Here is a 26,746-nt window from a genome sequence, read left to right as displayed (position 1 = left end):
TGTGTCCCTGTGTGTGCAGGTCTCCGTTTGTGTGTGTGGGTGTGTCCTTGTGTGTGCAGGTGTCCGTTTGTGTGTGCAGGTGTGTCCTTGTATGGGTGTGTTTGTGTGGGTGTGTTTGTGTGTCCGTTTGTGTGTGTGTGTCCTTGTGTGTGTGTGTTTGTTTGTTTGCGTGTGCGTGCGTTTGTTTGTTTGCGTGTGCGTGCGTGTGGTATGTTTTTGTGTACGTAGTTCTTCTGGAGCTTTCTCATTTGTGTCGTTTTTCCAAAATGATTGTTATGATCTCCTAAGTTAATTAGGTTAATTAACTACAAATAATCCGGCAGCATTCCCGTGACGAAAGCATGGGGTTTTTACCGTCGCACTTGGAGTGTTTTATAAATAAAGCAAAAGTGATTTAAATCCTCTGAGCGCTGGTAAGTTACCTGGAACGTTCCTTATTCAAAATAATATGGACACGAGGGCCGTTCCAGGATATTCATAGCTTATAATTTATTATCGAAAATCCGAAAGGGCCTCCACCCCCCCCCCCCCCCCCCCGGACCCGCCAGTGAGGTACAAGCCTCACGCATTGTCACGTGGGTGTTCATGTACATCAGGTAGGTGGAACCTTTAACATGATTTATTCAGACCAAACTCATTTCTGTGCTCTCCATGAACTCCTCTTACTTTAAAAAAAATGAAATTCCATGTTTCTGCGCCATGTCCACACATATCTATATTATAATAGGCTACGGTGATTCTGTCTGTCTGTCTGTCTGTCTGTCTGTCTGTCTGTCTGTCTGTCCGGGGGTGTGGCTTACTCCGTTTACAAAGTAGCTCCACCCATTCTTGGAGAGGCTTCATGTAAACAAATATCCACCATTTTATTAACTCGAATAGCTTTGAGGCCTGTTTAGTTAGGCCCATGCTGTCTTTCTCTCTCACACAGGTTTATTTCAACTCAAATTCGATATATCATTTCATTTTTAACAGTCACTACCATCGTGTTAGACTCGGTTGAAAAAAAACGGGAAGAAAATCCCATGAAAGTTTCCGTTTATAGAACGAAATGAATTCTCAAAGGCCTGTAAAATAAAGCCCATTCATTGAGTCACCCTCACGATTTTATATCGAATTCACCATCTGATTTAATTTTTATCGATGGTTTTAGACTCGGTGTCAGAAATAATTGAGAACATTGACGCACACACGGGAAAATGCAGAGATATATTTTTAAAAATTGCGCCACGATGATACACGAAAATACACCGCCTAAAATAACAGTCGGGGAAAATGTCGACCTATATTAAAAATTCGCTTTTTCTTTTCCGTTAAGATATATTAGTTTTACTTTTGATGACAGTCGTCACAAAACGACATATATTTCTTCGTTCTTATTTCATTCAACATTATTATCCAGAAGTAAAATATGTTTCAGGAAATTACCGAGAGATATTTATTCGTTTTTTTAAAATTAGTTATGTGCGCATACACTTTAAATAGGTTTATTTGAAATCTTTAATTTTCACAATGTAATTTACTTGCCATTTGTCATTTGATGATTACGAGACACTTCCTCTTGAGGATCGTGACAATTCATGCGTTGCGTGGAAACTTCAATTTCCAAAATGAATGAGACGATCGATGAAGAACGCAGACTTGAACAGGATGCAGCAAAAAAAAGAACGATACGGGAGAACGAGACCCTCGACGAACGTGATCACAGACTCGCACAGGATGCTGCTGCAACGGGTGAGGAGGGTTGGAGAGGAGTGAGGGGTTGGAGAGTGAGGAGCTAGGGCTTGGAGAGTGAGGAGCTAGGGGTTGGAGAGTGAGGAGCTAGGGGTTGGAGAGTGAGGCGCTAGGGGTTGGAGAGTGAGGAGCGAGGGGTTGGAGAGTGAGGAGCTAGGGGTTGGAGAGTGAGGAGCTAGGGGTTGGAGAGTGAGGAGCTAGGGGTTGGAGAGTGAGGAGCTAGGGGTTGGAGAGTGAGGAGCGAGGGGTTGGAGAGTGAGGAGCTAGGGGTTGGAGAGTGAGGTGAGAGGAGTTGGAGAGTGAGGAGTGAGGGGTTGGAGAGTGAGGGGCGAGGGGTTGGAGAGTGAGGAGCGAGGGGAAGGAGAGCGAGGAGCTAGGGGTTGGAGAGCGAGGAGCGAGGGGTTGGAGAGTGAGGAGCAAGGAGTTGGAGAGTGAGGGCCGATTGGAGCGGAGAGTGAGGAGCGATTGGAGAGGAGCGTGAGGAGCGATTGGAGAGGAAAGTGAGGAGCGATTGGAGAGGAGAGTGAGGAGTGGTTGGAGGGGAGTGTGAGGAGCGATTGGAGAGGAGAGTGAGGAGCGATTGGAGAGGAGAGTGAGGAGTGGTTGGAGGGGAGTGTGAGGAATTGGAGAGGAGTGTGAGGAATTGGAGAGGAGTGTGAGGAATTGGAGAGGAGTGTTGGGATTGGAGAGGAGTGTTGGGATTGGAGAGGAGTGTTGGGATTGGAGAGGAGTGTTGGGATTGGAGAGGAGTGTTGGGATTGGAGAGGAGTGTTGGGATTGGAGAGGAGTGTTGGGATTGGAGAGGAGTGTTGGGATTGGAGAGGAGTGTGAGGAGGTATTGGAGAGGCGTGTGAGGAGGTATTGGAGGAGAGTGTGAGGCGGAGTGGGATTGGAGAGGTGTGAGGGTGGAGAGAGGAGAGTGTCAGGTGGAGAGGAGTGAGGGGTCACATATTATGTGAAATAAATAAATTGTGTTCATTACACCATTTCTGGATCTGATGAATTGCCAGAAACCATTTTGTAAAATTTAATGCGCAGCATCTAAATCAAGATGTCCAAATGTCACACACATCCATGCCCGTGGGATTCCCACGGGTGACCCCACTAGTTATATTATATTGAAGCACGCGGTGCTACGCGCATGACTTGCTACCAAGGAGGAAGCGGACAACGTGGTAAGTTTAATGTTCTTTATTCAAAGAGGTCACTGTAGCACTGGCGCGCTCCGGGCTGCGCGCCCGGTGTATATCCTGAGGCCACGCCTAACCCTAGGGCGTGGCCGCCGCCCACTTGGTGCGCGGAATGATGTCACCACGCCAGTGGGCTTTCGTGTCCGCCACACGCGCCCCCCCCAGAATTCCCGCGCACCTGGAGGGCCAGTTTGCGGGGCAAAAGGATGACCCGGCCGAAGCGCCCTCTGGCGACCGGCGGCGTCCGGGGTGCAGGGATGCCAGGTGGGATGCCCCCGGCTGTACCCGGGATGGGTGCCGGACCGGGGGGCGGCGTGCCTGCGGTGCTGTGCGGTGCCGGGGGTCCGCCCGCAGGGGGGCGGCCCCGACGCGGGGGCCGAGCCAACGGCGGTGGGTGGTCCACGTCGAGGTGGGCCGGCTTGAGGCGGTCTATGGAGACCCGGTCAGGAGTGCCACCGATGTCCAGGGTGAAATGTTTCACCCCGGTCTCCAGCACGCGGAAAGGCCCGTCGTACGGGGGCCGCAGTGGTGTCCGGTGGGCGTCGTGCCGGACGAAGACGTACTCCGTGGTGCGAAGCTCCGGGGCGACGTGTGTAGGAGGGTGCCCGTGGTGCGCCGTCGGCACCGGAGCGAACCTCCGGGCGGTCTCCTGCAGCGCAGAACGCTCCTGCGCCTCGGACCAAGGTGCCGTGGGGTCGGGGAGGAACTCGCCCGGCACCCGCAGCGGTTGTCCAAAGACCAACTCCGCCGCGGATGCACGCAGGTCCTCCTTGGGCGCCGTCTGGAGGCCCAGCAGGACCCAGGGGAGCCTGTCGACCCAGCCGCCGTCGCGGAGGGTGGCCCGGAGCGCAGCCTTCAACGAGCGGTGGAACCGCTCGCACCGGCCGTTGACCTGGGCGTGGTAGGCCGTGGTTCGGTGCAGCTGGACCCCGAGGCCCCGCGCGACCGCGGCCCAGAGCTCCGAGGTGAACTGGGGGCCGCGGTCGGACGAGATGTCCGAGGGGGCGCCGAACCGGGCGACCCAGGTGGCGATGAACGCCTACGCGACGTCTGCTGCCGTCGTCGCCACCAAAGGCACGGCCTCCGGCCACCAGGTGGTGCGGTCCACCATGGTAAGGACATGGGTGAAACCCCGCGAGGGGGGCAGAGGTCCCACTAGGTCCACGTGCACGTGGTCGAACCTACGTGCCGGCACCGTAAACGGGGCCAATGGGGCCTGGGTATGCCGGTGCACCTTCGCGCGCTGGCACGCGAGGCATGTCCTGGTCCAGCCACGGATGGCCTTCCCGAGGCCATGCCAGACAAACTTGTCGGCGACCAACCTCTGGGAGGCCTTCGTGCCCGGGTAGGACAGGCCGTGGATGGCGTCAAAAACCTGGCGCTGCCAGCCTGCGGGCACGATGGGGCGAGGCCGCCCGAGGGAGACGTCGCAAACGAGGGCCGTGCCCGCGCCGTTGAAGGGCACCTCGGTGACGCGTAGGCCCGTGACGGCGGTCCGCAAGGCCTGGTCCCCGGGGTCGGCGGCCTGGTCCGCTGCCATCCGGGCATAGTCGATGCCAAGGTGGACTGCGTGGGTGACGGCCCGGGAAAGGCAGTCGGCCACCGGGTTGTCCTTTCCCGCGACGTGTCGGATGTCCGTCGTGTACTTGGACACGACCACGAGGTGACGCTGTTGCCGGGCCGACCACCGCTCGGCGACCTTGCCCATCGCGAAAACCAGCGGCTTGTGGTCGACGAAGGCCGTGAACGCACGGCCCTCGAGCAGATGGCGGAAGTGCCTGACCGCCAGGTGAAGCCCAAGCAACTCGCGGTCGAAGGTACTGTAACGGCATTCGGGCGGGCGAAGCTGCCGGCTGAAGAACGCCAGTGGTTGCCAAGCACCACGCACCCATTGCTCGTGCACCGCGCCCACCGCGTAGTCCGAGGCGTCGGTGGTGAGGGCGATCGGTGCATCGGGCGCCGGGTGCGCGAGCATGGTGGCGTTGGCCAAGGCGAGCTTCGCGCCCGAGAACGCCGCGTCCATCTGCTCGGTCCAGGTAACGTCACCTTTGCCCGACTTCCCTCGAAGGGCCTCGTGTAAGGGGCGCAGGAGCTGGGCGATGCGGGGAAGGAACCGATGGTAAAAGTTTACCATGCCCAGGAACTCCTGGAGCCCCTTGATCGTGCGGGGGCACGGAAACCCCTTCACCGCCTCCACCTTGGCCGGTAGGGGGACGGCCCCGTGCCTGGTGACACGGTGCCCCAAAAAGTCGATTTCAGCGACACCGAACCGGCACTTGGCGGGGTTCACGATCAGGCCGTGCTGGCCCAGACGTTCGAAGAGCGTGCGGAGGTGACGAAGGTTGCTCTTCGCGGGACGCGCTGGCGACGAGGATGTCGTCCAGGTAGACGCACAAAAAATCCCAGCCGCGCAAGACGCTGTCCATGAGGCGCTGGAACGCCTGAGCCGCATTTTTCAAACCGAAGGGCATCCGAAGAAATTCGAAAAGCCCGAATGGCGTGATGACAGCCGTCTTCGGGATGTCCTCCGGCCTGACCGGGACTTGATGGTAGCCGCGTACGACCACCTTTGAAAAGAAGGACATCCCCGCCAACCGGGCGGAGAAGTCCTGGATGTGGGGGACGGGGTAGCGGTCGGGGGTAGTGACGTCGTTGAGGCGCCGGTAGTCCCCGCACGGCCGCCATCCCCTGCCGGGCTTGGGCACGATGTGGAGCGGGGACGCCCACGCGCTCTCGGAGCGCGCACGATGCCGAGCCGCTCCAGCGTAGCGAACTCCGCTTTAGCTATGCCGAGCTTCGTCGGCTCGAGGCGGTGTGCCCGGGCGTAGACCGGTGGCCCGGCGGTGGGGATGTGATGTTCCACCCCGTGCTTGATGGTCCCCGCCGAGAAGGTGGGCCGTGTGAGGGCCGGGAAACCCGCGAGGAGGCGGGCGAATTCGTCCGTTGCCGGAAGCGTACAGATGAACCTGGCCGGAACGGAACCGCTCAGCAAGCCGCTCGGCGAGCCGCTCTGTGAGCTGCTCAACGAGGCGGGCAGCGCGCACGCGAGCGAGCTGAACGTCTCAGCCTGGACAAGCCTTCTGCGCTTTACATCGACCAGTAATCCATTAGCACATAAGAAGTCTGCGCCGAGCAGTGCCATGGGCATGTCGGCCGTAACGAACGACAAACGGAAAACCTGCCCTCCGAACCGCAGAGAGAGACAGCGTTTTCCGTACGTGCGTATAGACGTACCATTGGCCGCAAGCAGCGCGGGACCTCGGCCCGCGGTGTGCTTGTCGGACGTACCGGCAGGAACGACACTCACCTGCACCCCCGTGTCGCACAGGTAACGGCGCCCTGACAAGGTGTCCGTTATCTACAGAAGGCTGTTTGAATTGCCGACGCTCACCGTTGCCACCGAGCGCCGGCTCGCCCGTTTCCCGACCTGCCGAATGAGCACGGCGTGCGACACTGCCGAGCCTCGTGGCTGAACTTGGCGTGGAAGAAACACCAGGCGGGCAGCTGCGGCGTCGGAGGCCGCTGTTTTCTTTGCGGCGGCGGCGGTGGTGGTGGGCGGGGCGTGGCGGCGGACACGAGGTGCGGTGCATCGGGGAAAGCCTCGGGAGCCTCGGGAGCGGCAACCGCACCAAGACTCGCCTGCGTGTCCAAAACCGCGTAGTATTTGTCGGCCTCGGCAGCGAGCGCACGGGGTTCCGTTAACGCGGAACCAGCCAAAGCGAGGCGGACTCGTGCTGGCAGCTGGCGTCGAAATAACGCCCGGAATAGAGCGTTCGGGGTTTCGTCGCCCATGAGCGCCAGCATATGGTCCATACGGACCGACGGCCGCGTGTCCCCGATCTCGGGGAAGTACAAGAGGCGATCGGCCCGTGCGTCCACCGTAAGGCCGAACATGGCGAGGAGGAGACGCTTGACCGCCTCGTACTTGCCGTCGGCAGGTGGATCCCTTAGGACCGATACGACGCGGGTGGCCGTGCCGGGCCCGAGGGCGGCGACCACGTGGCAGTACATGGTCTCGTCCACTGTGATGCCTCGAAGTCGGAACTGGGCTTCTGCCTGCAGGAACCAAACTTCGGCTTGTGACTCCCAGAATTCGGGGAGCTTGATGGAGACCGCGTTGGTAGCCATTGTTGCGGCGGTTTCAGGTGGTCAGCGACGGCTGACTCGAATGTCGGAGGTCCCCAATGAAGCACGCGGTGCTACGCGCGCGACTTGCTACCAAGGAGGAAGCGGACAACGCGGTAAGTTTAATGTTCTTTATTCAGAGGTCACTGTAGCACTGGCGCGCTCCGGGCTGCGCGCCCGGTGTATATCCTGAGGCCACGCCTACCCCTCGGGCATGGCCGCCGCCCACTTGGTGCGCGGAATGATGTCACCACGCCAGTGGGCTTTCGTGTCCGCCACAATATTGCCGTAATATAAAGCGGGTATTTTTTTACTCCAATCACTGCTTTGTACATCCGTCTCCATCCACAACTCACAACCCAAATGTATCCGTTCCTCGAGTCCCGGCGCTCACATCACATATTTACCTACGTAATATATAGACTTATCTTAATCCGCCATCCGCGTCATGATGCAATTTCTGAGAGCGAATGATCTGCCAAGCATTAGGCGGTGTATTGGTACTGTGTACAGTGCAGCTTGTTTTGCGTGTCGTACACGTGATTGCTGGTTTATACTGTACTCATGAGAAAAGGTACCGGTTGAAGTTCGTAGATCTCTCGGGTTGAACGAAAGAACGATCTTCGATTCATCGACAGACAACAACCTCGACCATCGCCGGTTGGGCTTCTGGTGGTGGTGGTGGTGGTGCGTGGTGCGGGAGGATCTTGGGGTCGGTTCCCTGTTCATGGAGACTCCCTTGGAAGTCACGTTGAGCCGTTTGTTGGAGGCAGACACGTCAATCATACAGGAGGTACGTATCCGGATGATGTAGACAGGGTGCGTTGAAGGGCGGAATGGGGTGCGTTACGGGGAGGGGAGGAATGTGGTGCGTTACAGTGAGGGGAGGAATGTGGTGCGTTACGGTGAGGGGAGGAATGTGGTGCGTTACGGTGAGGGGAGGAATGTGGTGCGTTACGGTGAGGGGAGGAATGTGGTGCGTTACGGTGAGGGGAGGAATGTGGTGCGTTACGGTGAGGGGAGGAATGTGGTGCGTTACGGTGAGGGGAGGAATGTGGTGCGTTACGGTGAGGAGAGGAATGTGGTGCGTTACGGTGAGGGGAGGAATGTGGTGCGTTACGGTGAGGGGAGGAATGGGGTGCGTTACGGGGAGGGGAGGAATGTGGTGCGTTACGGGGAGGAATGTGGTGCGTTACGGGGAGGGGAGGAATGTGGTGCGTTACGGGGAGGGGAGGAATGTGGTGCGTTACGGGGAGGAATGTGGTGCGTTACGGGGAGGGGAGGAATGGGGTGCGTTACGGGGAGGGGAGGAATGTGGTGCGTTACGGGGAGGAATGTGGTGCGTTACGGGGAGGGGAGGAATGTGGTGCGTTACGGGGAGGGGAGGAATGTGGTGCGTTACGGGGAGGGGAGGAATGTGGTGCGTTACGGGGAGGAATGTGGTGCGTTACGGGGAGGGGAGGAATGGGGTGCGTTACGGGGAGGGGAGGAATGTGGTGCGTTACGGGGAGGAATGTGGTGCGTTACGGGGAGGGGAGGAATGTGGTGCGTTACGGGGAGGGGAGGAATGTGATGCGTTACGGGGAGGGGAGGAATGTGGTGCGTTACGGGGAGGGGAGGAATGTGGTGCGTTACGGGGAGGGGAGGAATGTGGTGCGTTACGGGGAGGGGAGGAATGTGGTGCGTTACGGGGAGGGGAGGAATGTGGTGCGTTACGGGGAGGGGAGGAATGTGGTGCGTTACGGGGAGGGGAGGAATGTGGTGCGTTACGGGGAGGAATGTGGTGCGTTACGGGGAGGGGAGGAATGTGGTGCGTTACGGGGAGGAATGTGGTGCGTTACGGGGAGGGGAGGGGAGGAATGTGGTGCGTTACGGGGAGGGGAGGGGAGGAATGTGGTGCGTTACGGGGAGGGGAGGAATGTGGTGCGTTACGGGGAGGGGAGGAATGTGGTGCGTTACGGGGAGGGGAGGAATGTGGTGCGTTACGGGGAGGGGAGGAATGTGGTGCGTTACGGGGAGGGGAGGAATGTGGTGCGTTACGGGGAGGGGAGGAATGTGGTGCGTTACGGGGAGGGGAGGAATGTGGTGCGTTACGGGGAGGGGAGGAATGTGGTGCGTTACGGGGAGGGGAGGAATGTGGTGCGTCACGGTGAGGGGAGGAATGGGGTGCGTCACGGGGAGGGGAGGAATGTGGTGCGTCACGGGGAGGGGAGGAATGTGGTGCGTCACGGGGAGGGGAGGAATGTGGTGCGTCACGGGGAGGGGAGGAATGTGGTGCGTCACGGGGAGGGGAGGAATGTGGTGCGTCACGGGGAGGGGAGGAATGTGGTGCGTCACGGGGAGGGGAGGAATGTGGTGCGTCACGGGGAGGGGAGGAATGTGGTGCGTCACGGGGAGGGGAGGAATGTGGTGCGTCACGGGGAGGGGAGGAATGTGGTGCGTCACGGGGAGGGGAGGAATGTGGTGCGTCACGGGGAGGGGAGGAATGTGGTGCGTCACGGGGAGGGGAGGAATGTGGTGCGTCACGGGGAGGGGAGGAATGTGGTGCGTCACGGGGAGGGGAGGAATGTGGTGCGTCACGGGGAGGGGAGGAATGTGGTGCGTCACGGGGAGGGGAGGAATGTGGTGCGTCACGGGGAGGGGAGGAATGTGGTGCGTCACGGGGAGGGGAGGAATGTGGTGCGTCACGGGGAGGGGAGGAATGTGGTGCGTCACGGGGAGGGGAGGAATGTGGTGCGTCACGGGGAGGGGAGGAATGTGGTGCGTCACGGGGAGGGGAGGAATGTGGTGCGTCACGGGGAGGGGAGGAATGTGGTGCGTCACGGGGAGGGGAGGAATGTGGTGCGTCACGGGGAGGGGAGGAATGTGGTGCGTCACGGGGAGGGGAGGAATGTGGTGCGTCACGGGGAGGGGAGGAATGTGGTGCGTCACGGGGAGGGGAGGAATGTGGTGCTTCACGGGGAGGGGAGGAATGTGGTGCGTCACGGGGAGGGGAGGAATGTGGTGCGTCACGGGGAGGGGAGGAATGTGGTGCGTCACGGGGAGGGGAGGAATGTGGTGCGTCACGGGGAGGGGAGGAATGTGGTGCGTCACGGGGAGGGGAGGAATGTGGTGCGTCACGGGGAGGGGAGGAATGTGGTGCGTCACGGGGAGGGGAGGAATGTGGTGCGTCACGGGGAGGGGAGGAATGTGGTGCGTCACGGGGAGGGGAGGAATGTGGTGCGTCACGGGGAGGGGAGGAATGTGGTGCGTCACGGGGAGGGGAGGAATGTGGTGCGTCACGGGGAGGGGAGGAATGTGGTGCGTCACGGGGAGGGGAGGAATGTGGTGCGTCACGGGGAGGGGAGGAATGTGGTGCGTCACGGGGAGGGGAGGAATGTGGTGCGTCACGGGGAGGGGAGGAATGGGGTGCGTCACGGGGAGGGGAGGAATGGGGTGCGTCACGGGGAGGGGAGGAATGGGGTGCGTCACGGGGAGGGGAGGAATGTGGTGCGTCACGGGGAGGGGAGGAATGTGGTGCGTCACGGGGAGGGGAGGAATGTGGTGCGTCACGGGGAGGGGAGGAATGTGGTGCGTCACGGGGAGGGGAGGAATGGGGTGCGTCACGGGGAGGGGAGGAATGAGGTGCGTCACGGGGAGCGGAGGAATGAGGTGCGTCACGGGGAGCGGAGGAATGAGGTGCGTCACGGGGAGGGGAGGAATGTGGTGCGTCACGGGGAGGGGAGGAGAGGAAAGAGGTGCGTTACGGGGAGGGGAGGAATGAGGTGCGTTACGGGGAGGGGAGGAATGAGGTGCGTTACGGTGAGGGGAGGAATGGGGTGCGTTACGGGGAGGGGAAGAATGTGGTGCGTTAAGGGCAGGGGAGGTATGGGGTGCGGTTTTTTTTTTGTTTGTTTTTGTATACAAGATCGAGGCTCGTGAAAGAGCTAACAATCACACAAAAAGTCAAACCGACATATAAAACACAAAATAAGGGGAGTGGTAGACAAGATGGGGAGAGAGGGGGAAGGACGCAAACAACGTTTGAGAGACATCGGGAGAGCAGGGACATCTCCCGATCGGGAGAGCAGGGACATCGGGAGAAATGTGGGAGGGAGAGGGCTTGTGGGGAGGTGGGAGAGGTATAAAACATATGGACACTGCAAGGACTTCCAGGAAAGAAGTTGGAATTTCGAAAATGTGTATCTGGGGTGGATTAGCGGGGGTAGAAAAGATCAAGGTTTTGGATGGGGGAAGATAATTGGTGGTGGTGAACAGCTGTTTTAAAGACCTGGCGGGAGGAGTGGGATTGAAGAGAGTGAGGGAGTTTGTTCCAGAGGTGGGAGAAAAGACGAATGAAAGTGTGAAGGTAAATAGAGAGCCTAGATTTTGGCAGTTTAACCAAAAGAGGGTTGCTGGCAGATCTTGTGCGACCTGTAGGAATATTTGGGGGACAGAGCACAGAGAGATGGGGGAGCAAGGCCGGAGAGGAGTTGGTAGAAGACAAAGACCACCAACGTGAAAGGCCCTCGGAGTTAGCTTCATCACAGGAGATTCCAATGATTCTGAAAGCTTTGGTTTCAACAGCGTGAAGCCGAGCTAGGTGTGAGGCAGGAGCACCGGCCCAGTGGGGGGAACAGTATTCCATTGAGCTGCGGATGAAAGCCTTGTATGTGGTGAGAAGCTCAGGTGTGCCAAGGAAGGACTTCACACAACGGAGGATGCCCAGTCGGCGACTGACTTTGGAGGCCAGCTTGGAAATGTGGGTTTCCCAATAGAGATCATGGCAGATAGTGAGACCCAAAACCTTGAGCGACAGAACTTGTTGGAGAGAATTGTTGAGAAAGTAGATGGGAGGGTTTTCCAGTCGGTCTTTTCGGAGAGACCTTTTGAGAGTGTGAGATTTGTCAGGATTGAAAGACATGTTCCACTTGTTTGACCAGTCTGTGATTTTGTCCAGGTCTGCAGAGAGTGAGGAGGCTGCAGACTGCCGATCTGAGGGATGAGGAATGGAGTGGGAGAGAGAGGAGTGATCAGCAAAGAGATAGAGGATTTTCCAGAGAGTCGGAGAGATCATTAATGAAGACCAGAAATAGCACAGGGCCCAGAACACTACCTTGGGGAACTCCAGCCAGAACAGGAAGGGGAGATGAGAGAAATCCATTCAGGGCCACACGTTGACTACAACTGGAGAGGAAGTCCGCAAGCCATGAGTGTAGATTTCCATGGATATCATAGGAGGCGAGTTTGGTGAGCAGAGCTGGGTGACAGACCGTATCGAAGGCACATGATATGTCAAGAGAGACAGCTCTGATTTCCTGTTTGGCATTGAGGACCTCCATCCATTGTTGAGACAGCAGAAGCAACATGTCCAGAGTAGAATGACCCGGTCTGAATCCAAATTGATGATCAGACATCAAGCCATTGGAGAAGAGGAAGGATTTGATATCCGAAGCAATGATGAATTCCATGACTTTGCTGATAATTGGAAGCAGGCTGATTGGTCTGTAGTTGCAAGGATCTGTTTTTGCACCTTTTTGTGTAAAACGGTAATGTTTGCTGATTTCCAAGATGCTGGCAGATGACCTTGAGCAAAAGAGAGGGTGAAAAGAAGAGGGAGGGGCAGCGTGTGTTTGGAAAGGCAGATGGTGTGTTTCACCGAGTGTAAATTTGACACTCGAATAAAACAACCGGAATCTGCTATATAAGAGGGAGGGGTGTACGAGGGGAGGGGTGTAAGAGGTAGAGTCCCTTTATACAGAGAGTAACGACATGACGATCCGGAAAAATACGGTCACGTGACTCAGGGAGCCATTTTGGAGCCAAATTCGCGTTCGCTTAACTTCTCGCGTTCGCGTGTTATGCAAGTACAATCGATTCGACTACCTACGGAAGCCTTAGTTCACTGAAAATGCCGGGTTGTTGTGCATTTGGATGCACAAATAGACATGACAAGGGTTTCAAGATGTACAGATTCCCTTCAGATCCCAATCGACGTAAAATATGGGAGAATAAAGTGAGCCGTGTGGGCTGGAAGCCGGCTTCGTCTTCAAAGCTTTGCGAGGTAGGTCAAGTTACTGTTCAGTCCCACGTATTGTATTCCTTTAACACAGGGAGCACCCGGTTCCCGTAGAGATCGAGTGGAAACTTTACACAAATGTTCCTCATGGGGGTATGTTTCAATGTTACTTGAGACGTTTTGATAAGTCACATGGTTTGGCCGCAATAAATAATGGAAGTTAAATTTTAAAAATTCTTTTTTTAAAAATAAAATAAATAAAAAATAATAATAAAAAATTCTACAAAAAAAGAAGAAGTCTCTGTTTGGCATTATTGTGTATTCGTGCATGCATCTCTTATTGTGTATTCGTGCATGCATCTTTTATTGTGTATTCGTGCATGCATCTTAAGAAATAGCTTGCCCATGTCGCATATCCACTTACCCTGTATTTGGTCTTGCCATTTTTTTTTCTCAGGGGAACACAAAAGTTCTCAAAAAATTCCACATAATGCAATGAAAGTTTTAATGATTGTAAAGATAAAAAGCAGGAAGTTGCTATTCATATTGGGGTCTCAACCCTCACAAGACCTCTAATTTGTATCGTTCTTCAAAATGGTAGAGATAAATGGTAAAAAAAATTCATCACATATTGCAATTTTGACAGCTGGACTACGTTTCATTTATTCTGATTGTACCTGGATCTGTTGCTGGATGTGGTTAACTGATGAAAAGAAAGCTGAAAAGGTTAATTTACAGTGTGTGTGTGTGTGTGTGTGTGTGTGTGTGTGTGTGTGTGTGTGTGTGTGTGTGTGTGTGTGTGTGTGTGTGTGTGTGTGTGTGTGTGTGTGTCGCGTGTGTGTGTGTCCCGCGTGTGTGCATGTGTGTTTTAATGTGTTGATGTTTGTATGTATGTATGAGTTTATTGGCTCTGAAAACGCATTAAATTTGTTTCAGTTTGATAATGTTTACATTAAATTCATTTCTTTCAGACAAAACACACGTGTGTTTTAATGCCCCCCCCCCCCCCCCGCTTTTCCTATCCTCTTAATCGAAGAGGTTAAAGATTATTTTAGGTTACAAGACTACCTTGTCACATAGTATGTTCAAATTCTCTCCAGGCATCGTGAGTAACCCAAATTATTATTGCCAACATCGCGATAATGAGGATTCAGAAATCACCCATTTTCTCACTTCTCATCAACCGCTCATTTTTTCAGACAAACTAATATCCCATTATAGGCAATCTGGAACATAATGGAGCTAATACTCATAGACCGACATCTCGATACAATAAAATAAATAAATAAAAACATTCACCGAACTCCCTAACCCGCCCCGTGTTTGTGCAGTGGTGCATTGCATTATACACGCATAGCTCATAGTGCACTGTGCATGTGCCGGTTCAGTGGTTCCGCACAATTGGCCCCAAAATGGCGGCGTATTCTCAGTTGTCGTTACTCTCTGTATAAAGGGACTCTAGTAAGAGGGAGGGGTGTACGAGGCCATAGCGCTGAGAGATGAGGGGGAGGGAGGGGACTTGCCCAGCTGTTCCTTCTGCGATAAATTGATCGTGTGTGTGTGTGTGTGTGTGTGTGTATGTGTGTGTGTGTGTGTGTGTGTGTGTGTGTGTGTGTGTGTGTGTGTGTGTGTGTGTGTGTGTGTGTGTGTGTGTGTGTGTGTGTGTGTGTGTGTGTGTGTGTCAGTCGCCATTTTTCTCAGAGATGGCTGAACGGATCTTCATCAGTGAGTGCCTGGGAGTGTTTTAGGCAAAAAGAAACGAGAAGGACACTCTTCGACGCCACAACCTTGACTGATATGCATCCACCCACATTATTACATCATTATAACACTTGTGACAAGTTTGATTTAAATACATTCAGCTGTTCCCAAGTTAGCACATTTTTACCTGACATGACCTTTGACCTGTTGACCCCAAAATCTAATCAGTTCATCTTTACATCATGCTACATAACGGTACCAAATTTGGTCAGAATCCCATCACTGGTTCACAAGTTATCGCGGTAACAGTATTTTTACCTAACATGACCTCTGACCTTTGCCCTTTGACCTGGTGACCTTAAAATCGAACTGGTTAATCTTTACCTCATTATACATACCTGCACCAAGTTTGACTGAGATCCCTTTGGTCGTTCTCAAGTTATCGCGGTAACGATAACCTATCACGGACGGACGGACGGTCGAACGGTCGGACAACCTGGAAACATAATGCCTTCGGCGACTTTGTCGGCGGAAGCATAAAAATACAGTATATATAAAAAAGTTTTTTTTATTTTTTTATAATCTCTCTTATCGTGCCGAAGCCTTTTTGATTAATGACAGTTATATGCAAGTACACATTCACATAAATAAATACAAAACAATCACCAGACATTTTAACACAAATAATAAAACAATCCCGGAAGCGGTCGAAGTTGGTGGTAAGGCTTCTTCTTCTTCCTGTACGTCATCATACTTAACTCAGAAACGTCTTTCGAGGAAGATCTCGCGAGGAAGATCTTTCGAGGAAGATCTTTCGAGGAAAACGAGGAAGATCTCGCGAGATCACGGCGAGGTCACGTCTTTTCGAAGCTGCTCCATGCGCTCACGCTCTCGAAGCTAAGTGATCTATCACAATCGTGTTTTTGTCGAGACTGTATCTATCCTTCGGTGTGTGTACCTATAGCGTATCTTTTGGAAAATTTTCGGTGCTAATTTTTCGTACATGTATACACAATCGTCGGTTAATGGTATCGAGTATTCTGCGGCCTAGTACTCGTAGGCTTAGACTACCGTACCGTCTCCGACCTTGTGGTTTTTTCTCTCAGCGATTCGTCGAATGCGCTGAAATTATTTTCGTTCTCTGTTTCGTCCCAGTCGTTCACCCCGTACCTCCTTGTTTAATATCTGTACTCACAAAAAAAAAAAAAAAAAAAACCCCCAAAAAAATATTTCCTTCCCAGGTCTTATTCGTTTATTTGTTGTTCTTTTTGTTCGTTCGTTCCTCGTTCGCGATCACGCGGCTAGAAATGTATAATCTCTCTCCTGAACAACTATTTTCTCTCATATTATAACACCCTTTTCTTCTTTTCCAACAAAAGGATGCTTTCGTCTTGCTCACCAAATCTATTCATTCCAAAAAATATATATAATACCATCTCTTACAGTTCCTCCTTTCTACATTCCCTAAACTATCCAGAACTCCACCCCTCCTCCAGTGTCCTCAAACGTATTTTTGACTCGAAGGTCTCAAACTCATTTTGCAAAAAATGTTCGTTTCCCATGAATCGTACACTTTTCAAAATCCAATCTCACCCCTCCCCTCCAAATCCTCCCCATCACCCATCCCTTTCAAATCTCCCCCCTTGCCCCTTCCCTCCCCTCCCTCCTAAACTCCCCCCACACCCCTCCCCTCCGAGACTCTCCCTCGCTCCTCCCCTCCTAGACTCCCCTCTCACCCCTCCTCCTCAAAGCATCCTCCCTGCTTCTTCCCCCTTCCAACTTTCACCTTCATCTCCCCAAACCTTCTGCCTCGCTCTTCCCCCTCCTCAAACAACACCTCACTGTACCTCACCCAATCTCCATCAAACCTTTTGTCCGCCCCATTCTTCCCTTTCTCCAAGCTATTCTGAAATCTCTGAAATCTCTGACACACCTTCAACAGCTCTCCCTACCTCTTCCTCCTCTTCCACATCTTACCCTACCCCTCCCCCCCCCTGTTCTGGACCCGATGCTCCCCCTTCCTCTTCATTAACGGTATGGACCTCAAACATCCGGGGCCTTCGCTCAAACTTGATTGACCTCTCCATACAGGTTGCTTCTGACAAACCAGATGTGATCTGCTTAACAGAAACTTTCCTCCTTCATGATGTCTCTGATGCCTTGGTATCTCTCCCAGGTTACTCCCTCCTCCGGTATGATAGACCTGAGCCTCGTCCTGGAGGTGGGGTTGCTATCGTTATAAAAAACTCTCTTCCTCACTCGCCCTCCACTGCCCTCTCTCCACCTCACCCCCAAGAATACCTTTGGCTACGGCTTCCCCTTCGCTCCCACCTTTTGTTCATATGTGTGTTGTACCGTCCACCAAACAGCGATGACTCCATCTACATCTCACTGTCTGATAATATGGACCAACTTCTATCTACCCATCCCAACTCTCTCTTCCTCATATGTGGTGATTACAATTGTCACCATGCCAGTTGGCTGGGGGTGGGTACCTCTCTCACCAGCCATGGCTCTTCAGCAAAGGACTTCTGCGACTCACTGGGACTGACACAATCTGTCAATTTCCCGACCCGGATCTCAGTCAACGGAGCATCTTCTCTTCTGGATTTGGTTATGACAAACTTCCCTGAAAATGTCTGCTGCTCTTCTTCTGCTCCAATCGGCTCATCTGATCATGTGCTTGTCAAAGTGGACATCTCTCTGACCATTCTCAGAGAGCCTCCTCAGCGTCGACGAGTCTGGCATTTCACTCAGGCCAACTGGCACGGTCTTCAAGCAGCCATCAATCATCTGGACTGGTCTCCCATCTCTACCGCCTCTGACATCAACTCATCCTGGGAATTCTTTCAAAGTAAATTGCTCTCTCTCATGCACAGATTTATACCATCTCGTCTTCAGTTGTCATACCCTTCCTCCCGTCCATGGTACACGGAATCTTGTGGTGAGGCTGTTGGCCTGAAACAACTTGCTTTCGTCTCCTGGAAAGCAAATCCAACGGAAGGAAATCTCATTTCCTTTCACAAAGCCCGAAACAAGTGTGTGTCCACCCTCAGGAGAGCCAGGAAACAATATCTCACCATTCTCAAGACTGAACTCTCTTATCTGTCTCCCTCTTCCAAATCCTGGTGGCGTCTGGTCAAATCTGTTTCTGGTGTTTGTTCCCCCTCCATCCCCTCCCTCACCTCAAACGGCTTAACGACTGACTCCGCACGTGAAAAAGCTGAATGCCTCAACTCTGTGTTTGCCTCTAAATCTTGTGTCCCAAACCCATCCCTCTCTGTACCCACCGTACCCAGTCGTACCCAGCTGCTCCTGGACTCTGTGTCCTTTCCTCCTGACAAGGTGGAAAAGTTTCTGTCAACCCTCGACTCTGATTCTGCAACTGGTCCTGACGGCATCAGCCCACGGGTCCTAAAATCATGTTCTTCTGCTCTTTCACTCCCTCTTTCTGTTCTCTTCACCCTCTCTTTTGCTCAAGGTCATCTGCCATCTGCTTGGAAATCAGCCAACATCACCGGTTTGCACAAAAAAGGTGCAAAAACAGATCCCAGCAACTACAGACCAATCAGCCTTCTCCCAATTATCAGCAAAGTCATGGAATCCATCATTGCTTCAGATATTAAATCTTTCCTCTTCTCCAATGGCTTGATCTCTGATCATCAATTTGGTTTCAGACCTGGTCACTCTACTCTGGACATGCTGCTTCTGCTTTCTCAACAATGGATGGAGGTCCTCAACGCCAATCAGGAAATTAGAGCTGTCTCCCTTGACATTTCACGTGCCTTCGATACGGTCTGGCACCCTGCTCTGCTCACCAAACTCTCCTCCTTTGGTATCCATGGAAATCTCCACGCATGGCTGGCGGACTTCCTCTCTGGTCGTAGTCAACGTGTGGCCCTGAATGGGTTTCTCTCATCTCCTCTTCCTGTTCAGGCTGGAGTTCCCCAAGGTAGTGTTCTGGGCCCTGTGCTTTTTCTGGTCTTCATCAATGATCTCTCTGACTCTCTTGAAAATCCTCTCTATCTCTTTGCTGACGACTCTACTCTCTGTCGCTCCATTCCTCATCCCTCAGATCGGCAGTCTGCAGCCTCCTCACTCTCTGCAGACCTGGACAAAATCACAGACTGGTCAAACAAGTGGAACATGTCTTTCAATCCTGACAAATCTCACACTCTTACAATGTCTCTCCGAAAGGACCGACTGGACAACCCTCCCGTCTACTTTCTCAACAATCCTCTCCAATAAGTTTTGTCGCTCAAGCTTTTGGGTCTCACTATCTGCCATGATCTTTCTTGGGAAAACCACATTTCCAAGCTGGCCTCCAAAGCCAGTCGCCGACTGGGCATCCTCCGTCGTGCGAAGTCCTTCCTTGGCACACCTGAGCTCCTCACCACATACAAGGCTTTCATCCGCAGCTCAATGGAATACTGTTCCCCCCTCTGGGCTGGTGCTCCTGCCTCACACCTTGCTCGGCTTCACGCTGTTGAGGCCAAAGCTTTCAGAATCATTGGAATCTCCTGCGATGTAGTCAACACCGAGGGCCTTTCACTCACTCACTCACCGCAGGCAGGTTGGTGGTCTTTCTGTCTTCTACCGACTCCTCTCCGGCCTTGCTCCCCCAGCTCTCTCTGTGCTCTGTCCCCCCAATATTCCTTCAGGTCGCACCAGATCTGCCTGCAACCCTCTTATGGTTAAACTGCCAAAGTCTAGGCTCTCTGCTCACCTTCACTCTTTCATTCCCCTTTTCTCCCGCCTCTGGAACAAACTCCCCCACTCCCTTCAATCCCACTCCTCCCTCCAGGTCTATAAAACAGCTGTTCACCACCATCTCTTATCTTCCCCCATCGAAAACCTTGATCTTTTCTACCCCCGGTAATTCACCCCAGAGTCCTTGCAGTGTTCATATGTTTTATTCCTCTCCCACCTCCCCCCAAGTCCTCCCGATGTCCCTGCTCTCAAATGTTGTGTTTGTGTCCTTCCCCCTCTTCCCCCTCTCTTTTGTGTCCTTCCCCCTCTCTCCCCACCTTGTCTGCCGCTCCCCTTGTTTTTTGTGTTTTGTGTGTCGTTTTGTCTTTTTGTGTGATTAATGTTAGCTCTTTCACGAGCCTCGATCTTGTATACAAAAAAAAAAAAAAAAAAAAAAAAAAAACGTGATGAACGGCACATTCAGAGCATATATTCAACAAAAAGGTAAAATGATGATTTGACATTTGTGATGGATTCTGATTTGGATGTAATTGCTTTTCCATTATATTTTTCCTCATTTCAAATATGTTAATGTTTCTTTTTCTCTTGAGCAACGTCGGGTGCTCCAGCTATAAACACTAATATACTTTACTCGTGGTACAAATACAAATTTGTTTGGGGGGGTAACATCGGCTATGTGGCCGCAGCCTCATTCGGCGGTGTGGGGGACCGGGAGCGGGGTGTAAATTATCTATGTAAATGTGTACCATGTAGCGCCACCTCGTGATGATGGCAGAGGGTATTACAATTTCCTTTTCACTCCTCAGCCCAAATTGGGCGAAGGGGTATTGTCGTCACGGGCATCGTCTGTGCGGGCGTCCGTTCGGGCGTCCGTCAACTTTTGGTTTCTGCCAATTTCAAGGAGAACGGCTTGTCCGATTAAATACATTTTTGCAGTGTGTGTTGGGGCTGAGTAGAGGAAGGTGCCTTTCGAAAATGGGCATGCTGCGATTTTCAATATGGCCGCCACGGAAGCCATCTTGAAATTGGTTTCCGTCAATTTCGAGCAGAACGCCTTGTCCGATTAAATCCATTTTTGCAGTGTGTGTCGGGGTTGAGTTGAGGAAGGTTCCTTTCCCGATTTTCAATATGGCCGCCACGGTAGCCATCTTGAAATTGGTTTCCGTCAATTTCGAGCAGAACGCCTTGTCCGATTAAATCCATGTTTGCAGTGTGTGTTGGGGTTGAGTAGAGGAAGGTTCCCTTCGAAAATGGGCGTGCTGCAATTTTCAATATGGCCGCCACGGCAACCATCTTGAAATTGGTTTCCACCATGCATGGGCTGAGGGGATACGCCCGCTTTGCGGTGCTATTTATTTACCTGGGCAACTGAGGTTATGAAACACTTTGCATGGGAAAAAATTTCCTCCTACCCTTTCCCCCCTCCCCCCAAATGGAGGGGCCTGTCAATGTCACCATCCTCCCCCAAAATATGTATATGTAGTATATTTTTCCCCTCCCTTCCCCCTTCCACTCCCCCAACTCCCTTCCTCACCCCTCCCTCTCCTGCCACCCCTCCCCCCTGGGCAATGCTGGGTACTCCTGTTAGTTCTTTAATAAAATATGCTCCCATATTTCCGGGAGGATGAAATAAAATTTGTGCGATACCTTTAGTTTGTAGTGCTCTGAATCATGCAAGAGATGCTTGTCCAGGTGTGTGTCCAGGTTCTTACCTGATTTTTTAACCTGATACCTGAAAATTTTCCTCCTACCCTTTCCCCCCTCCCCCCAAATGGAGGGGCCTGTCAATGTCACCATCCTCCCCCAAAATATGTATATGTAGTATATTTTTCCCCTCCTTTCCCCCTTCCACTCCTCCAACTCCCTTCCTCACCCCTCCCTCTCCTGCCACCCCTCCCCCCTGGGCAATGCTGGGTACTCCTGTTAGTTCTTTAATAAAATATGCTCCCATATTTCCGGGAGGATGAAATAAAATTTGTGCAATACCTTTAGTTTGTAGTGCTCTGAATCATGCAAGAGATGCTTGTCCAGGTGTGTGTCCAGGTTCTTACCTGATAGTTGGTTGTGACAGTAATCCTAACTGATGTAATTAATTCTAGGCTACCGCGGAGCTGAGAATCGCCTGCAAGGATCGTGGAATCATCCCGGCTCTCTGCTCCATCCTCAGCAGTTCCTCCCATGCTCAGGTTGTAGGTCGCAGTCATTCCCCCCATTATGTTTTAAATTATTATTATTTTTGTCACTTTTGTTTATTTGTCACGTTCTTTCCAATTTCATTTTTAATACCCAAATCTTTCCCCCTGTCTCTCTCGGTCTAATTGGCGCCGTAACTCCCTTGGATGGAGTGGTGGAGTAAAGAAGGTCGCCGTAACGAGGGTCATGTGTTGTGGGGGACACAAGCTTATATGATGGATCACGGATGTATATAATATGACTGCTTTGAGAAGACAGGAGCAGATCGTGGGTTGGTGTTGGGTACGGTATACATCTTGATGGACTGGAGTGGGACGCAGTCGATTTTCTTCACATTGGCTAACGGGTTGTCCTGTAAATGTGAATTGATAGAATCGGTCTTCAGATGGATAAATTCTATGTCATCTTGTTGTACCTTTCTTTAAATAATTAAACTGACAATATTCACCTGATAATATCATAATCTATAAAAGGACGTTGGAATCACACTTTCAACAAACGGGTGGCAGGTGGATCTTTGTGCAGCGATCGCCAATATCTCAGCCCAGCCAGCGCAGTCGCTCCCACATTGTGCTTCCCTTTGACGAGTGGGAACTTACCTGATTTATCTTGTCACTCATCAGCATCACCTTGTTGTACCTAGCCTCATCAACATCCCATATCTTTGTGCGTACATGCGACACACAAACTCCGATGCGCAATCCACGTCTGGTTCAGTGTGTTTTCCAAGAGAAGTGAAGACGTGAAGGAATCGACTGTCTTTCGCCAAAATGTCCAATGGCTGACCTTTGCCCTATCCAGAATAAAGAAGTAAGAGTATTTAGAACTTTGACCAACAACATAATGCTTACATAATCCACAAAGATATTTGGGTCTACAATGAATTATAAAATTGTGCCACTACCAATAAAAAACATAATAATAATAATAATAATTCATTTATTTTGTATAGCGCTTTTCCAGAAGCCCAAAGGCGCTTTGACAGAGTGGCAAACATAATGCATAACAATACATGAAAACAACAATTGCAAAAAAGACAAGAATCAATAGGGAAATATTTAAAGCAAAAGGAGGGAGAAGGAGAAGAGATAGTCAGGGGTTAAATGCTGTGGGTTGAATGTTGAATGCAGTGTTGAACAGGTGGGTCTTTAGTGATGTTTTGAATGTGGTGAGTGAGGAGGAGTCTCTGATGGTGTGAGGTAGTGAGTTCCAGAGGGTAGGCGCAGCGATGGAGAAGGCCCTGTCCCCCCAGGATCTGAATTTGGTCCGGATGGAGGGGGTCAGGAGGTTTGTACCAGCAGAGCGGAGGTTGCGGGTGGGAGTGTGTCTGGAGAGGAGGTCAGCCAGGTAGGATGGGGCCAGGTTATGGAGGGCTTTGTATGTCAAGAGGAGGATTTTGTACTGGATTCTCTGGGGGATGGGGAGCCAGTGAAGCTTGTAAAGGACGGGGGTGATGTGGTCACGGGTCCGGGAATGGGTGAGTAGACGGGCAGCGGAGTTCTGAATGTATTGGAGTTTATTGGTGATTTTTGAGGGTGAACCATAGAGGAGGCTATTGCAGTAATCCAGACGGGAGGTGATGAAGGCGTGGATGAGGGTTTCTGCAGCCGTGGAGGAGAGGGATGAGCGGAGACGGGCAATGCTTTTCAGGTGAAAGAAGGCTGATATGGCATTCCACATAATGGATAAGAACATACCTGTAAAAGGCTGACATGAAGTCGCCACCCGTAAATGCATGGTAACCAGGTATGGCGATGACCAGTCCGGTCTTCTTTGCCTCAAGATTCGCCAAAATGTCTGTCACATTGATGAAACGTCTGGTATTCCCCGTGCCACATTCCATGGTGTCGGTCACATTGATGAAATGTCTGGTATTCCCCGTGCCACATTCCATGGTGTCGGTCACATTGATGAAATGCCTGGTATTCCCCGTGCCACATTCCATGATGTCAGTCACATTAATGAAACGTCTGGTATTCCCCGTGCCACATTCCATGACGTCAGTCACATTGATGAAACGTCTGGTATCCCCGTGCCACAATTCCATGGTGTCGGTCACATTGATAAAACGTCTGGTATTCCCCGTGCCACATTCCATGATGTTGGTCACATTGATGAAACTAGGACGTGCCCGTACGTGGGTGCCCGTTCCTTGCCAAAAAAAAAAAAAAAAATGTCTTCGCCCATGCATGCATGGGCGTGCCCATGGGCCCATGGGCATGCCCGTAAGTGCGTGATGTGACCGTACAATGAATGTATCGTCCCGACGCCGCAGCTCGGATGGCGCTGCAGTTAATCGGGCCTGTATCGGCAGAGTTATTATAAACGTGTACTACAATCGATCGTACCTTACAGCGTCTGCTCGCCACGTTCAGCATCAGTACGTCGTCACTATGGCTATCCGTAAGTCCGGAAGTGACGTCCTCATTTGACTGTCCGGAAGGTCGCATATCGCAGTTACGATGAATCGCAAATTAGTTTTAATTAGTTTTAAAACATAGTTTAACGCCAACATAGTTTGCCAACGTGAAATAAATGAATACGCTCTCAAATGTGCCGTCCGAGGCAGAGTCTGTTCGGCACGTTCGGCACACGTGATAGCTCGCTGCTCTCTGATTGGTTGAATCGTTTTTTGGACATAGCTCGGTAACTACTTCTCCGATTAATATGAAACCTTGAAAAGGCACATCCTCAGGTCCCCAGCAATATACCTGGCAAGTTTAAAGTATATCGGACCCGTGGTTGTCGAGAAACAGCGGTCACAGACACACAGACATACACACAGACATACAGAGATTACTGGAATTATAGATAGATGTCTGGTATTCCCCGTGCCACATTCCATGATGTCGGTCACATTGATGAAATGTCTGGTATTCCCCATGCCACATTCCATGATGTCAGTATCAGATGCTCTCATGAGGATGTTTCCGATGGCATTGCTGGTGTGGAAGGCGATCAGTGTGTCAGCTTCCTCATGCTTGTCTTGCAGGTGTTGCTTGCGGCTGCTGCACGATAACCCATTAGTCAGGCTGGTATCGTAGACTATATCCGCTGTGGGACACGATGAGGATTTTATGGCCAAGGATGTGCCCATAGTGGTCTTGCATCCATTCTCTCATGATGAACTTGGTGAGTTCGTCCTTGAAGAAACCGGTTTTCAGTAGCTGGTGCCCACTTTGCCGCATACACTGTTGTGGTTCTATGATGACGAATAGCCGGTCATCTGCTCCTCCAAATCAGCGCTCTCTCTCCTTTATGGATGTGCCATCGTTGGTATCCAGACACACGGGCACTTCATTCACCCCTTACTTGAGCAAACTTTGGACACAATGTTGGACATCCAAGCGATGGATGCGTATGAAGCGCCGTTATTCGTTACAGACAGGATGGAATGAACAAGGAGCCCTCTGTCATATATTTTGATTTTGATTAGTGGTAAATCATCATTAGAGATCGATTCAGCTTGGAACATCTCCAACTTTCACATTAGCGTGGTCTTGCAAGTGTCTTCACCGGGGTTCCGTCACTATGCGAGAGTGAGAAGGGGCACTGTGTGATTGGATACCTCATCAGTATTACATTGTGTAGGTCAAAGGTTGTGCGGTCAGAGACGGCAATGATCGTTCAGATGAACACGTCCCGCAGGCTTTCAGCGTTCTTCTTTGACAATTCAGACGCGGTGTTCTTGGGTCCTTTTCTTCACATTTTCTGCAGTGGAATTCTGAATTCTGGTGCGTGTGACGTTTTGGACAAAGCGAATGGAATCGCCGTTCCATTTGTCTTGGAACATTTTTCTGACCTCTTGATCCCTCGGAAGTGACCTGAGAATATATTTTCCCGTATCTGACAAAGGTGCTTTCCTGGCAGCGACATTCAATAATTCACTCGACGAAACGACTTCATTTGAGGTTGCCAATTTGGTTGCATGCTTCGTCAATTTTTGCATTCAGATTGGACCCCATAATGTCATTTGAAGATTGTCTCTCTCTATCAGATACCATCGCAACTGAACCGTTGCATTTTCTCACACGTCCAAACCTGTCATTGCACGCAATTTGGGGGCAGCCATTGCACGCAATTTGGGGGCGGCCATTGCACGCAATCCGGGGGCGGCCATTGCACGCAATCCGGGGGCGGCCATTGCACGCAATCCGGGGGCGGCCATTGCACGCAATCCGGGGGCGGCCATTGCACGCAATCCGGGGACGGCCTTTGCACGCAGTCCGGGGACGGCCATTGCACGCAGTCCTGGGACGGCCATTGCACGCAGTCCGGGGACGGCCATTGCACGCAGTCCGGGGACGGCCATTGCACGCAGTCCGGGGACGGCCATTGCACGCAATCCGGGGACGGCCATTGCACGCAATCCGGGGACGGCCATTGCACACAATCCGGGGACGGCCATTGCACGCAATCCGAGGACGGCCATTGCACGCAATCCGGGGACGGCCATTGCACGCAATCCGGAGACAGCCATTGCACGCAATCCGGGGACGGCCATTGCACGCAATCCGGGGACGGCCATTGCAAGCAGTCCGGGGACGGCCATTGCACGCAATCCGGGGACGGCCATTGCACGCAATCCGGGGACGGCCATTGCACGCAATCCGGGGACGGCCATTGCACGCAATCCGGGGACGGCCATTGCACGCAATCCGGGGACGGCCATTGCACGCAATCCGAGGACGGCCATTGCACGCTGCGTCATTGCTGTCAAACACCTATGAATGGCACTTTCATAATTTTGGAATGCAACAATTCCTTTAATTTGAGATGAACAATGAGCCTTGGAGTGATGGATGACTCCAATTCAAATTGTGATGAGCTGGACTAGATCCTTGCAGACCAGGCCAATATGGTCATAGGGTCTTTTTGTCCCTTGATGCTTGTTATAATGGCGCTCCATCAGCTGATATAGCGCATTTCTGGGCACCCCTTGTTGTAAAAATCAGATCTACAACATTGTCCCAATAGTAGGTTTAATTCAGAATTGATCTCTAGCAACACCTGCAAGAAATCAACAAGGATCGTATCAGTACCGTAATTATAGAAGTAATAATGGATTGGCAATTAGTGCAAGCAAGCCTGGAACATC

At 52.2% G+C, this 26,746-nt stretch overlaps 1 protein-coding gene across 3 annotated transcripts in view; it reads left to right on the top strand.

The window, feature by feature from the left end:
- Positions 1-7,533: 7,533 nt before the first annotated feature.
- The window catches only part of IPO4 (importin 4), a 78,762-nt gene continuing 59,549 nt past the window's right edge, over positions 7,534-26,746 (top strand). Inside the window, exons 1-2 of one of the 3 annotated variants that reach the window (XM_068115444.2) lie at positions 7,534-7,839; positions 21,555-21,641. In XM_068115444.2, the coding sequence (XP_067971545.2) occupies positions 7,774-7,839; positions 21,555-21,641 (153 nt within the window). In that variant the 5' untranslated portion in view covers positions 7,534-7,773. Of the gene's footprint in view, positions 7,840-21,554; positions 21,645-26,746 lie in introns of all 3 variants that reach the window. The other 2 variants (XM_068115443.2, XM_068115445.2) reach the window with 2 other exon arrangements.

This window comes from Myxine glutinosa, chromosome 5 (genome assembly GCF_964187855.1).
Source record: "Myxine glutinosa chromosome 5, kmMyxGlut1.1, whole genome shotgun sequence".
Classification (NCBI taxonomy): Eukaryota; Metazoa; Chordata; class Myxini; order Myxiniformes; family Myxinidae; genus Myxine; species Myxine glutinosa.
Note: the sequence above shows the minus strand (reverse complement) of the source record. Positions and strands in the feature narration are given on the sequence as shown.